Below are 15894 nucleotides of genomic sequence, written 5' to 3'. Positions count from 1 at the left end.
GTTTAATTTTGGTTTGTTTTCGTAGCAAAAAATCTCAAACAAGCTTTTGACGAAGGGGAAAAAAAGTTCAAGGAGTAAGGGCTTGTTTGTTCGCTCGGAGATAAAAAGATGGATATCGAGTCCCTAAGATATGGGTGGAATATAAACTCCCTTGGGATATAGAAATGGTGGAGGAAAAACAATCCGGTGTTTGTGTGGTGTGCAGAGAGAGAGGGTACCAAAGCCCGAGCACGTGATGCGGCTCATGGCATATGCCACCACAACGTATTTCGGAGTTACGGTTAAATCCAGTGTTTGTTTTGATTGCGGTGGTGACATGCATGTCCTACTTTATCCTTCTGCAAAACCACATGCATGTCCTACTTTATCCTTCTGCAAAACCACATGAGGGCAAAGAGGGAAGGGCAAAACAGCACATCAACTAGTTCTTGATGGAGGGGATACAATTCCAACTCATCAAGGGATTTCATATCCAGAGATAGATTGTGTTGAGAGATGCAATCCCGTCCATTATGCGATAGCAAACACTAGATTTTCGAGGCTCACAGCATTGCATAACCAATCCCACCCTCAAATCCCCTTAACAAAACAAGCCCTTCAACTGATTTGGTTGTGCTTTTGAAGCTTTGGGTTTGGGGTCTAGATCAACAGATCCAGAAAGGACAGAATTGGCTACTGGAAAAAGAGAGAGGCTTTTCTTAGGGAAACTAGGACTTTAAACAAAACAACTACTGTGCTTATAAGATAGAAATGTACAACTGTATACCTTAGAATCCGTAAGGAAAAAGGTAGACGAAGTCATTCAGTTATATATCTCAATCAACAATGTTGAAAATAAGATTTCTTTTTATTCGTTATAATCTGAGTTCCTTCGCCTCAAACTGGGAAATTATAGAGAATTCCTAAATTTCAGCAGACCATAAACTACTGAAACAATTCCAAGCAAGCACAAAATCTCTAAAATTGTTATTCCCAAAATTTTCAAACTTGATAAATACTTTAGTAGCGACCTTGTCAACAAAATCTGGATATAGTGCAGAATCCATCACACCTGAAAGTTCGTATATCAGTGCTTCAAGCATCCACCCAGTTTACAAGAAAATTACCAAGGTGCAGCATGAGCAATCTTTTTGTCCCTATGAAGTTTCCTTTTTTATTGAAGAGGGCAACAAATATACAAGCGAAAACACAAAACGGAAGATGCCCTGATGGAAGCCAATTTGACGCTGATGAGGAAGTTTTCAAAAAGGTAGGTCATGACACACAGAGAACGGCAAAACATATATAGTTTATATGTTATGCCTGTATATTACATGCTTGACTAATGCCGGCTACAAGAGCTTCTTAAAGAATCTACTACCAAAGCTTCCATCTCTAAGCTTTTCTAATTCGTCCACGGTGTTTGCATGGAAGCAATCACTTTATTCATGTCCTAAAATGTAAGAAAGCAAAGTGAGGACACCTAATACCAGCTACCGCATCGTGACTTCTTGTGAAAAGTATTATCTCAGCAGCTCAGCTGTCCAACAAGGTCAGCTACATGGCCATCACTCAGTACCTCAAAAATCTACCCTAGATTTCTATGTGCTCCAACAGCTCCAAGTGTGAGATTATCACGGAAGGGGATGGATAGTAATATGGCCATACAATGACCAAAAAATACAAGAAGGAAATATATTTATCTCAGTTCCGGGCTAATCTATCAATAGGCAACGGATGGCCATGTGCAGAAACCCCTCCTAATCAACTTCAAATTGGTTCATAACTTCATAATATACTTATCTGTTAGTACTCCTATCTAAAGCTCCATTAAAAATAAGGTCATGGATTTGAATGTTGTCTAGGCACTCATTAAGCTCTCATTCTGAATCTAGTATTTGTAGTAGATGAACCTAAGTTAAAAGGTTGATTATTCAAAAGCAAAATCAAAAACAAATCAAATGGAGATTCTTAAAAATCAACCCTTAAATATTTGGTAACTATAGCTACGCGAATGTGATCCATGCAACCATGAACCGTGTTACTACCACTGCATTTCTATACGTGGCTTTTATGCTAAAATGAAGATTTGCACCCCGACCTCTATTGAGCTTCCATAGTAACAGCATTAAAGATGAGGCACTACCACATATCAAAATTAAGATTCAAGATTTCCAATAACCATAACATTAAAGCAGAATCCTTTAAAATTCTTCCAAGTTCCAAGAATGTAGGCACATTTAGAATAATTCTTGCTCATAAACTAATTAATGTTGACATAATTTGATCACAAAACTCCTATTATGGTTAGTCTAATACTATTCAACCAATGCACGCAACCTTCTTAGTAGGTAAGTGAAATTAAACCAGTAACAACAGCGAGCAAGTGAAGTCATAAATCCACATATAGCATCAATTATATTCGTAGAAAAATCCCTTGATGCTGTCCTTATGTTTTTCCAGAATCTGCTCCAAGGCTTCCAAAAAAGGACCTTGTTCCTCCGCAAAGGCATCCAACATGGCGGTATTGGACTCAAAATCCTTACCAGACTTTTTGAAGTTAACAAAAGTCACCCCTTTCATCACATACCCAGTAATTGGTAGCTGTAAAACAGGCAAATAGCTAACCCTTGCGTGCCCTTGCTCTCGCCACCATGCATCGGCCAATTTCGGCGAAATCATTGATTTTGTATCCAAAGTATTCCTGCATTCCACAAGCTTTTCACCACCCAAACAGAGCTTCACCCCCTTGTTCTTCCAATCCGTGATGGTAACGCTCTCAAGTATTGGGAATTTTGCGAAAACATGAGACAAGACTCCTAGCCACCACCCTGCGTATTTTGCACACCTCTTGGCTACTTTTACTGAATGAAACATCTCTTTCCAAGCTATCTCAATATTCTCAGTTGCATCTTCTTCTGCTTCAGAATTCATCGTTCTAGAGAGGGATTTTGCATAGAGAAACGTGAAGCTGTCGATTTCGGCCGTGAATTTGACCCCCCATGTGAAAACAGAATCATCGTCATCGCTGAAATCGGAGATAAGCTCGAGATTCAGAGACCGAATCTGTTTCAATTGGAACACCAGATCAAGGAAATTCAGCCGGGAAAAAGGAAAGGGATAGGAAGCATCGTGGAAGTATCGAAGGGGTTGGAAGACCAAGGTGCCGATGAAGAATTCGGAGAATTTTTCAAGGAAAATGGGTCCTTGGGGATTCTCTCTCTCCTCGCTGTGGGAATCAGTGCAGGATTTCAAGAAGGAATCCCAGATGTTGCTGTTGACGGAGAGTGTTTGGACGCGAGGGACGAGGGAAGAGAATCTCTTGGAGGCCATGAAGCATCTGCACAGCCATTTAATGTCGGAGACCTTGTCGAAGATGTGCACTATGACGTCGTCGGGCAGACGATGGAACCGGTTCTCTGCTTCTTCGTTATTCTTCTTCTCCCAGTGCTCCATTGGTATAGCTCGCTCGCTCTCCGTAATGAGATTTTGGAACCCTAGGCCCGTACTCTTTTTTTTTTTTGCCCAGTTTGTAACTTGTGGTTTTATTATGAGAAAAAAGAAAGAAAGGGTTGTAATTTTCCAAGAAATTAGAGGCCGTTCCACTTTTAGAAAAAAAGTAGGTTTTTGAAAAAAAAAAGGTAATTTAAAGGTAAAAAATTATGTGTTTATATAAATAATTTTTCTATCAATATGAATTTTGTTTAATAGGTCTCATTGAAATCTTTTAAATGGTGAAAAAAAATTGAAAAATCATTTTTTTATTTTCGTTATATTTGAGTTTGAAATTACATTCTTTTTGAAAAAGAAGATTTTGGTAGAAAGCGGAACGAGTTCTTACTAGTTTTGGATTTAAATATTTTGATGAGAAATAGAGATAAAAGTAGGAAAATATATTATTTGATTGGTCCCCTCTCCATTCTCATCAGCCATGGGGCGAGAGAAAACTAAAGTACAACTCAAAGAACCATTTTTTTCAAAAAATAAACTTGCTTCGATGAACTCCTAATAATAAGTATTCGGTGAGATTACTTATTATTCGAGATTTATAAAAATGTTACATTTGCCGAGTAAAAAAAAAAAGTATTCGGTGAGAACAATTTTTTATTTAGATGGTCAACCTTTTTAAAAAAAAACCAATAAAAGGCGATATTATTTATCTTAATTAAAATACATGTAGAAGACTTGTCTATATATACATGGAACCAAGCAATTGTGATGGTGGGAACCAAGCCCAATGGCTATAGCCCAAACCAAACAAACCCTTTTGAGACAAAAACACAATTAACCATAGGACATAAAAAGCTACAGAAAAAAGAGAGGTTTTTCGTGTAGGAAAGGACGAGAAAATCAACTTTCTCATAACTTTTATAGTGTTTAGTTGCCAGGAAAGTAGTGAAAAAAATGTTCTTAAGTTTTCCTGCAAAATTTACTTTCTTGCAAAAGTGATCCGGCCAAAAGCATAGGATTTTGCGGGAAAGTTTTCTGCATTGTGGGGCCAAAATAATTGGAGGGCAAGAAAAAAAATGAATGACGCCAATACCAAAAAAAATACGAATTAGGTTCTTAGAAGGACACTTTGAAATTTACGTGAGCAATAACAATTTCGACTATTGTGATGCTTTCTAAGATAATTGTTGTAGAAAAAATTAGTAATTGATTTTTTTTTGGAAGTCTTTATTTATCTTGTCATTAGTCTTCAATTTTGTTTTGTACTTACTAATCATCAGTTTATCAATGAGTTTATATATCGGCAACTAATCAAGCATAGTTATTTAACATTTGTTTATTTAGTTATCATCTACTTATTTTTTAAGCTTCATGTTAGGGCTTTGCATTAGATAAAATACATTTTCCGGTATGTGTTAGTTCTCAAAATTACTTTTAGCCATGGGAAATAAAGAAGTTTCTCATAAGTGTCTTTTTCCGACAAATGAACCACTAAACTTTAGTTTTCCTGCAAAAAAATTTTGTCAAATGAACACTCACAGGAAAGTGGATTTCTTTTTCCTTTACTTCACTTTTCCTGAGAATAACTTTCCTGTACAACATTCCTGGCAACTGAACGGAGTCTTAGGGAAACTAGGGCATTAAACAAAACGAATACTAGGAAAAAGGTGGACGAATCCTTCAGCTATGCATCTCAATCAACAATGTAGAAAATAAAAGTTCTTTACTCGTTATAATCTGAGTTGCTTCGCCTCAGACTGGGAAATTATAGAGAATTCCTAATTTTCAACAGACCATAAACTACTGCAACAATTGAAAGCAAGCTCAAAATCTCCGAAATTGGATTTCCAAAATTTTCTAACTCGATAAATACTAAGTGACCTTGTCACCAAAATCTGGATATATTGCAAAATCCATCACACCTGAAAGTTCGTATATCAGTGCTTCAAGTATCCCACCCAGTTTACAAGCAAACTACCAAGGCGAAGCATGGGCAATTTTTTTTGTCCTTGTGAAGTCTCCCTTTTTTCCTGAAGAGGGCAACAAATATACAAGCGAAAACGCGAAACAGAAGATGCCTTGATGCAAAGCCAATTTGACATTGATGAGGAAGGTTTCAAAAAGGCAGACATGACACGCAGAGGACGGCGAAAAATATATAGTTTTGCCTGTATATTACATGCCAGACTAATGCCGCCTACACAAATACGGAAGTTAAACATACCAAAAGTATGGAACATGACACTAACTTTCCAAATCTAAAATACGAGAATATGCATGAACTTACAAACTTTTTCTTCATTGGATTCCATGTTAACTTGATTAATACAAGTCTAAGAGATGGACGAGTGTCTAAAGCATGCCAGAGGTAAAAATAGTTTTGAAAAGTAGAAGGTGTGTGGACGTAACTTATAGGTGCCTGGAGATGTTACGCCACATTGGTGACCAGCACGACATGCCACCTTTTTAGATGTGTCTGTGATTCTTAGCACCCTAAAAGTAGGACGACTTCTACGAGAGCTTCTTAAAGAACCCATTACCACAGCTTCAATCTCTAAGCTTTTCTAATTCGTCCACGGTGTTTGCATGGAAGCAATCACTTTATTCATGTCCAAATAGGTAAGAAAGCACAGTGTGGACACCTAATACCAGTTACCGAACCGTGACTTGTTCTTAAAAGTATTATCTCAGCAGCTCAGCTATCCAACAAGGTCAGCTACATGGCCATTACAGTACCTCAAAAATCTACCTTAGATTTCTATGTGCTCCGACAGCTCCAAGAGTGATATTATCACAGATAGGGATGGATAATAATATGGCTATACCATGACAAAAAAATACAAGAAGGAAATATGTTTATCACAGTTCCTGGCTAATCCATCAATAGTCAACGGATGGCCATGTGCAGAAACCCCTCCTATTCAACTTCAAATTGCTTCATAACTTCATATACTTATCTGTTATTATTATTAATCCTATCTAAAGCTCCATTCTGAATCAAGTATTTGTTGTAGGTGAACCTAAGTTAAAAGGTTGATTATTCAAAAGCACAATCCAAAACAAATCAAATGGAGATTCTTAAAAATCAACACTGAACTATTTGGTAACTCTAGCTACACAAATGTGATCCATGCAACCGTGAACCGTGTTACTACCACCGCATTTCTATATGCGGCTTCGATGCTAAAATGAAGATTTGCACCCCCGGCTCTATTGAGTTTCCATAGTAACAGCATTAAAGATGAGGCACTACCACATATCAAAATTAAGATTCAAGATTTCCAAAAACCATAACATTAAAGCAGAGTTCTTTTAAAATTATTCCAACAATGTAAGCACATGCATTTAGAACAATTCTTGCCATAAACTAATATTTACATAATTTGATCACAAAGCTCCTATTATGGTTAGTCTAATATTCAACCGATGCAGGCGACCTTCTTAGTACGTAAGTGAAATTAAACTTGTACAAACAACAGCAAGTGAAGTCCTAATTCACATATAGCATCAATTATAGTTCTAGAACAATTCCTTGATGCTTTTCCAGAATCTGCACCACGGCTTCCAAAATAGGACCTTGTTCCTCCACAAACGCATCCAACATGGCCATATTGGTATCAAAATCGTCAACAGACATTTTGAAGTTAATAATGGTCACCCCTTTCATCACATACCCAGAATAGGCAGCTGTAATACAGGCACATAGCCAACCCTTGTTTTCCTTCGGCACCATGCGTTGGCCCTTTTTGGCGAAATCATTGATTTGTATCCGAAGTATTCCTGCACTCCACTAGCTTTCCACCGCCCAAACAGAGCTTCACCCCCTTGTTCTTCCAATCCGTGATGGTAACTCTCTCAAGCATCGGCAATTTTGAGAAAACATGAGACAAGACTCCTAGCCACCACACTGCATAGTTTACACACCTTATGGCTAATTTTACTCGATGAAACATTTCATCCCGAGTTATCTGATTCTCAGTTGCATCTTCTTCTGCTTCAGATTTCATCATTTTAGAGAGAGATTTTGCATAGAGAAACATGACGCTGTCGAGTTCGGCCGTGAATTGGCCCCCCATTTGAAAACAGAATCATTGCCACCGTTGAAATCGGAGATAAGCTTGAGATTCAGAGAACGAACAGGTTTCAATTGGAACACCAGATCAAGGAAATTCAGCCGGGAAGAAGGAAAGGGATAGGAGGCATCGTGGAAGAATCGAAGGGGTTGGAAGACCAAGGTATCGATAAATAATTCGGAAAATTTTCCAAGGAAAATGGGTCTTCGGGGATTCTCTCTCTCGCTGTGGGAATCAGAGCAGGATTCCAAAAAGGAATCCCAGATGTTGCCGTTGATGGAGAGTGTTTGGACGCGAGGGATGAGGGAAGAGAATCTCTTAGAGACCATGAAGCATCTGCACAGCCATTTTATGTCGGAGACCTTGTCCAAGATGTGCAGAACGACGTCGTCCGGCAGACGCTGGAACTGGTTTCCTTAGTTTATTCAACCAGCAATTTCCTTTACCTTTACCTTCTTGTTGTGATGATGTCTTCATCTTAAATAAAATGGAAAAGACAGATGATTAGACAACGATTATTTACATGAAATTAGCATCTTGCCTATGACCAGTGAGGAAAACCAATGTGCACTTTCCGAAGTACTAGAAAATAGAAATCAGTTATGGAAGAACTAGGTCGCAAAGAAATCAACCTATGTATAGTTCAGTTGTCTGTATCCAAAAGCCTAATTCCACCCATCTAGGAACTACCGGAACAGTTCCATGCATGATTCGAAGTTGAGAGCGCAATTTCTCACCAGAAGAAACTCGCTGGATTTTGCTGACTAAGTGATTATATATCTTGCAGTTGTCATCTATGAATTCGGCTCCCACAACAATTAGTGTCGGACCTTTGCAGTGAGAGGGTACCCTAAATTAGTGTTTGGATCTCCTAAAATATGGCGTGATTCCATAACCAAAAATCCACCAAGGAGTCGAAACCTACTATATTCCTACATATTTTCATCGGTTCAAATAGGTTCACGATTTTGCATTACCAATATAAACATCTTATCCTTACCATCCCTTTACAGCTACAAATTTCAATCAAATGACTAACACTAAACATAAATTCTTCTTAAACAAGATGCAAAAATAAATTATATGTCTATAAACAATAAAGAATGGTTCCTACAACACTTAACCCTTTGGTAACTCCAGCTATGCAAATGTGATCCATGCAACCGTGTTTGTCACTGCATTTTCCTACATGGTGCTTTGATGTTGAAATGAAGATTTGCACCCCAGCCCCTATCGAGTTTCCATAGTAACAGCATTAAAGTTGAGTTACTGCTGCATATCAAAACTAGGATTCAAAGATTTCCAATAACCATTACATCAAAGCAGAATCCTTCAAAATCCTTCCAACAATGTAGGTGTGGTGGCCGGGTTCGGACAAAGGGCCAGAAGGTGAGGCCTTCAAGTCAACACCACAGGGATCCACAGGTTGATTGTTAACTCGTGTAGGTCCAATGTTTTCAAATCGGGATACGTATGTATCGTTTTTTTTCTTTTTATGTATCGTATCGTGTATCGTAAGATACGTTAACAAAAATAAATATAATATAATATAATATTTATACTTAATTATAATTTAAAAATATGCTGGATATATGAAAATAAGTGTTTAATGTATGAAAAATAGGCTTTTAGGATGAAAATTTTCTAGTCTCCCAAGTAGGGTCTATCATAGAGAGGCTTTCTGGTGCCTGAGTCATGCAATATATGATCGAAATATGTTCTTTCTTCTATATGAGCTTTGAATTTTGGTTTTCTCTAAATGGTTTGGATACCGTCATAATTAGATCAAACAATCCAGAATGCATTTGTATTCCAATTCTTAAAATATGGTATGATTTCTTCTCAATAAGAAATCGTAGGATACGTCCCGAATCGGGATACACTATTATATCGTAAGATACATCATCGTATCGTAAGATTTCTATACAAAAAGGATATGGGGTGAGATACGTATCCCGTATCGTAAGATTTTACCAACCATGTGTGGGTCAATGAAACATCCTTTCATAAAGCGCCTTCTGCCGAGAGGGCCGCTGAGCATGTGATGCTCGGCTAGCATGAGGAAGCCAGAGGATGTTGGGACTAAACAATCTCTCGAGAGGCATGGCGGGTATGCTGCCGAGGGCGGTTACTGGCGCTAGGCTTCTTCTCTTCAACCGCTCGACGGGATCTTGCCAAGCTAGGGCTACTTGAAACAAGGCACATCCCAGTGAGAATCTGTCGAGCATTAGGGTCCGAGCGCATGAGCTGGTGCCGAGCCAACCCCTTGCCCCTTGACTTACAGAGGAAGTCAGGTTGAGGTGGGCAAGTGGGAGGGCTAGGTGTTGTGCCAGCCAAATACTAGCAAGTGGCTGGGTACAGGCGTGACCTCACCCCACTTGAGGAATTAGCGGAGGGGAGGGGTTGTGTCGGGCTCTGGGATAGAGGAGACCGGCCCTAGCACATTACCTCTGCCCCAATCACTGAGCACGTGGTGGATACGCGTGGATTGAGCACTAAGTTACCTCTACCTATAAAAGGAGTACTTCACCTTCAGAAGAAGTAGTGTTCTAAAAGGCAGCCGCCTAGGCCGATTAGTCTCCGTTTAGGCGCTAGGCGGTGGTCCGACGCCTAGATTAGACAGTCGACTAGTCGAATGCTTAGTCCCGGCCTAGGCGTTAGGCGGCCGACTAGGCGATAGGCGCCTCTTTTCCGCCCGACTTGCACCTAGCTATTTGTAGAACATTGAGAAGAAGGTAAGCTTTTCTCTCCCTCCAAACACCCGCACGAATCTACGTACTCTCCTCTCACCATACTAACTTGCTCGTCGGAGCTTCTTTCCGGAGGTACACCCCCCTTCGGTTTTTCAGGTATCAAGTTCACCACTCCAGCCTTCCAACCTCCAAGACTCAACCACACGAACCAAGAACTCCAAGAAGGTCCACCATCTAGAAAGGCGCACCTGCACACCCCACAGTAGGCATACCGAGAACAAGCATATACTAATTTCCAGATAATTTGCTCAATAAACTCCTATTATGGTTAGTCTTATATTCAACTGACTAGCGTTGCACGCGAAGCTTCTTAGTCGGTAATTGAAACTAAAGCAGTAACAAGAAGAAGAAGTAAAGTCATGATTCAAACATAGCATCACTTATAGTTCTAGAGCAATTCCTTGATACAGTCCTTGTGCTTTTTCAGAATCTGCACCACGGCTTCCAAAAAAGGACCTTGTTCCTCCGAAAACGCATCCAACATGGCCGTATCAGCATCAAAAACATCAGAAATTTTGTAGTTAAAAATGGTCACCCCTTTCATCACATATCCAAAATCGGCAGCTGTAAAATAGGCTCATACCCAGCCCTTATGATCTCTTGAACGTTCCCTTGTATCCATGCCATGGTCCTTTCGCATGAATGGAAACGATTCCTGTACTCGACAAGCTTTTCAGCACCCAAACAGAGCTTCACCCCCTTGTTCTTCCAATCCGTGATGGTAACGCTCTCCAGCATCGGGAATTTCGCGAGAACATGACGGAAGACTCCTAGCCACCACACGGCATATTTTAAGCACCTCATGGCTAGTTTTACTCGACGAAAAACCTCTTCCTGGGCTATCTCATTCTCAGTTTCATCTCCATCTTCTTCTGCTTCGGATTTCATCGTTTTAGAGAGAGATGTTGCGTAGAGAAACGTGACACCGTCAAGTTCAGGGGTGAATTTGGCCCCCCATTTAAAAACAGAGTCATCGTCACAGCTGAAATCGGAGAAAAGCTGGAGATCGAGACACCGAACCTGTTTCAAGTGGAACACCAAAGCAGATGGAAAGGGAACGAGATCGGGGAGGAAGCGAAGGGGTTCGAAGGCCACCAAGCCGTCGACGAAGATTTCCGAGAATTTTCCGAGGAAACTCAAGTCCTGGGTATTATTACTATTGTCTTTCTCGTCGCGGAAATCGGAAATGGATTTCCAATTGGAATTCAAGATATTGGTGTCGACAGAGAGTGTTTGGACGCGAGGGATGAGGGAAGAGAATCGCTTGGAGACCACGAAGCATCTGCATAGGCATTTGACGTCGAAGAGCTTGTCGAAGATGTTGAGTACGAGGTCGTCCGGCAAACGCTGGAACTGGTTCTCTGCTTCTACTTCTTCTTCTTCATCGCCCAGCGCAGTCTCTCTCTCTCTCTCTCTGTACACTGTAATTCCTGACAAGTTTCTCCCTCACTCTTTAAACCCTAGGCAGCGGGAGAGATGAAATAAAGTGTACGAAAGGAAGTATACTAACGAAAGTGTACATAGGTGGAGAATAATTGCGAAATAAAAAATACAAATCATCTTCTATATTTTATTTTGCAACTCCTATTTTTGTTAATATTACTATCATTTTCTCACAAAACAAATCATCTGATAAAAACACAAAAAAAAGTAATATAAAAAAAAGAAAATGAAAAAATCATTCTTCAAAATAAATACTTAAAAAATAGAAACTTTAGCAAGATGTGGCCTTAAATAAAAAAATTTATGAGCGTAATGATAGATAAAGAAATTTATTGAAAATTATACCAAGAGTAAAAAGTTTTCCTCAAACTTGTAAAAAAACAAATGTTTATTTGGGACCCGGAGACCCTGTCGAGCGGCACCCCTACCAAGCGGGTGCCGAGCGGCCAATCCGGACGTTCATCTCGGAATCAATTGCCCGGATGGAAACATCTTTTTCCTTTTCCTTTTTTTTTTTAAAATCCGTTCGGTACCTTTACATCTGGACCGTCCAAAATACTTTTGGACGACCGAGATGTGCTCAGCACCCTTGCCAAACACCCCTGCTTGGCAGAGTCTCCAGGTCCGTTTATTTGGGGGGTTTGGGTACACTACCAAACGCGTTCTGCCAAGCGTCCAAAAAAAGGGGGGAAAAGAGTGTCACACCATAAGACACACTACTTGTTTGGTTGACAGAACATCTATTTGATTTTTTTTAAAATTTTTAGAGACTTATTACGGGTTCTGTACAAAGATGATTCATTATTCAAGTCACAAATTTTTTTAAAAATATTTTTTTATAATTTCCTGAAAAAAATTAGCTCAATACAATATGGAAAATGGGTTGTTTTAGAATTCGCACCAATTTTCAAATGATGGAGACTTAGGCCCCGTTCCGGAACTCTATATAAGTACTTATTTTTTAAGAAGGCAATTTCAAGCTCAAAAATAATGTGTTTATGTAAATAATTTTCCTACCAATATGGATCTTGTTTGATAGATCTCATCGAGATCTTTTATACGATGCAAAAAAAATTAAAAAATTATTTTTCATTTATATTATTTTTGAATTTGAAAATGTAAAATAAGTACTTATTTTTTAAGAAGGTGTTCTGGAACGGAGCCTTAATTAGTACATCAATCAGCAAAAGTGTGAAAAGACTAATTTTTAAATGATAGATTTTGAGATGTTGTAATGATTGCATTTTTTTAAGGATAATTATATGTTTATATTTTGTAGTAATTTTTTTATAAAACTTTTTGTAGACCAACTTTTGTATAAAAAATATAAGAGGTTGAAGTCTCATTCAAGGGGTTCGTTACCGACTCTCGAAACTTATGAGTCGGCACTGTCCAAGTACAATAATTGTGAAAAAAAATGAGTTGGGCACGCTAAATTAAAATCCAAAGAACCTTTGTTTTCAAAACAAATGTCCTTCAGTCATTCCTAATATGTTTTTGATCAGAATAATTTTTCATGTAATTATTCTACTCAACAAACTCTACAATATGAATGAGTACGATCATCATAATAGACCCATAATGGGGTCTGAAATTTGCCGGACTGCATCTCATGCAGTTTTTTTCCCATAACCGCAGACAATCGGTCTCCTATCCATGTAGTACATATTTCTCCTCCACCTCTCAGAAATAACTCAACCCTTTTTTTTGACGAACAAGTTCAATGCATTATATTAAAACCAAAATAGAAACAGTACAAAAAAGGGACACTACCTGTCCCAAATACAAAAACTAACAAAATGAAAAAACAGGAAAAAACAACAGCAGAAAACAAAAGGGAAAACCCGCATGGAACCACGACGCCGGAGCCGGACCCATCGAACACACTCGTGAGGAGGGGTTGGAGAGATCGAAGTTGAGAGGCCTGGATGACCCGCCGCTCCAACTCGAACTCGTCTCGCCGCAGACCAAAAGCAGACACCGTCTTCGTCACCGGAATGCTCATTCCAAAAAAAAAAAGGTTTCAAATCCTGGGCGAAAACCCATTTAATGTGGACTACTTGGGTGAAAATGGAAAACGACGAGGCAACTACCCCGTTTCGGAACGTAAAATAAAATAAGTATTTATTTTTTAAGAAGGCAATTTCAAGCTTAAAAATAATATGTTTACGCAAATAATTTTCCTACAAATATGGATCTTGTTTAATAGATCTCATCAAGATCTTTAATACAGTGCAAAAAAAATTTAAAATTTTTTTTTTATTTACATTATTTTTGAGTTTGAAAATGTGTAATAAGCTGCTTAGTATTTTTTAAAAAGGTTTCTGGAACGGAGCCTAACACTTCTTGTTCTTTTAAATAAAAAAAAACCCCATAATTCATACCTAAATTCAACGGCGGGTGGCAAAATGGAAAATGACGAGGCAACCTATTCTTAGTTTATAAAAGAAGATTGGGGTTAATCAGTTTTTTTTTTAATTTCTTAGCACCTAAGAAATAGAATTTATCTGTTATTTTTTTTAATTTCTTAGCACTTGAGAAATAAAATACCGGGGAGTATTCGTCTAGTTTAAGTTATTGGGACGACTTTAAAAAAGAAAGGATTTATTGGGTCAAACCAAGGTTGTTAATACCTTTCCGTACCGGCCGGTACAGACCGGTACGTACCGGTTTGGTGAGAAATCGGTACTCTAAGGTCCCGTTTCAGAACACCTTTTTAAAAAATAAATACTTATTTCATATTTTCAAACTAAAAAATAATGTAAATAAAAAATAATTTTTTAATTTTTTTCCACCGTATTAAAGATTTTAATGCGATCTATCAAACAAGATCCATATTGAATTGTTGATAGGAAAATTATTTGCGTAAGTACATAATTTTTAAGTTTGAAATTATCTTCTTAAAAAATAAGTACTTATTTTCCTTTCCGGAACGGAGCCTAACCATACAATACCGTTCCGGTCTCAATATCGGGCCTCACCGGTCAGTACAGGAAATTTCGGCCGGTATTTTGCAAAGCTTGGCCGTTTGTAATTTCAGCCTGTTCCGGCGAGTTCCAGCCTTACCGACGAATACCGGCGTTACGTATCATTGTGAAAACAGGAGAAACAAAAGAAAAATAGAAAGAAGGGGAAGAAGACATAAGTTATGGAGAACAGAGAAGTATTTCTGGAACTAATTGCTGTTCATATCTAGTCTTCCAGAGAACTTTCGATGAACTTCTCCGTCGTCTTCTTCACGCCTCTTCGCTATTCAGTTGATTCCTGACATTTTCCTTCAAGTCTTCTCCAGATCTGAGATAGTAAAAGAACGACTGAAAGCAGAACAAGCTTTATTGGGGTCCACCATTTTTTGGAGATTATTCAGTGTATTTGATACATCATGCAGTAGCTTACATCCATTCAAAACCACTCTTTATTTATCACTGTTGTCCTTTTATTTAATGAAGGTTAGTAGTACTATTATGATAAATATATATAATATAATTGTTAGGTAAATGATATATATATATACACACACACATATATGTATTGAATTTTTAATATATACTTATGATGAATTGCAAAGACATAGGTATTTTATGATGAATTACATGGTACGGGAAATTTTTTTGAATTACAATTATATATAATTATTATATATATTGTAGCTGCAGTAAATTTGAAACGGTACCCGGTATTTGACCGGTACCAGTACATACCATATCAGTAGGAAAACCGGTACCTTGACCGGTACGGTATTCAGAACATTGGGTCAAACAGCGGGCCGTTAACGTAGCAAAGGCCCAGGGCCATGTCGGATTTCTCGATACCGACTGCGCCAACAACGACCAATCGAATTCAACGCTCAGCTACGTGGGATTTCATTCTCTCTTCGTAAAGATAGAATGTTATGAGTTGGTTGTTAGCGGTTATATATGGAGTCGACTACCTCTTCTATGAGGATTCGAATACAAAATCTCTCTCGCAAACGAAAGTAACAAAAATATGGAGATCACCCACTTGAAGATTGAATAAATATTATATCAAGTTTGCGTGTGATCCTGACCCGTATCGAATCTCATTTTCATAATCGTAACTGTCAAATTTCTAACAGTTGAATTTTTATTTTCCGTTAATCTATATTATTCTAAACCCGAGTTGTAAACCAAAAAACATTTGATGAGGAATGTTACCTACACAAAATGAGTTATGTT

General features: G+C 38.3%; 2 protein-coding genes across 2 annotated transcripts; both read right to left on the bottom strand.

The window, feature by feature from the left end:
- Positions 1 to 2391: 2391 nt before the first annotated feature.
- Positions 2392 to 3435, bottom strand: LOC131314117 (F-box protein At4g18380-like). The gene has a single exon (XM_058342609.1). The coding sequence runs from the start codon at positions 3433 to 3435 to the stop codon at positions 2392 to 2394; it is 1044 nt and encodes a 347-aa protein (XP_058198592.1).
- Positions 3436 to 10498: 7063 nt separating this feature from the next.
- Positions 10499 to 11701, bottom strand: LOC131314500 (F-box protein At4g18380-like; the record flags this gene model as incomplete). The annotated part of the gene is made up of 1 exon (XM_058343183.1): positions 10499 to 11701. A coding segment is annotated over one exon (903 nt), but the record flags the coding sequence as incomplete, so codon positions are not given.
- Positions 11702 to 15894: the final 4193 nt, after the last annotated feature.

The sequence above is a fragment of the Rhododendron vialii genome, chromosome 13a, assembly GCF_030253575.1.
Source record: "Rhododendron vialii isolate Sample 1 chromosome 13a, ASM3025357v1".
NCBI classification, from domain to species: Eukaryota; Viridiplantae; Streptophyta; class Magnoliopsida; order Ericales; family Ericaceae; genus Rhododendron; species Rhododendron vialii.
The sequence above is the reverse complement of the archived record's forward strand: the minus strand, read 5'-3'. Positions and strand labels throughout refer to the sequence as shown.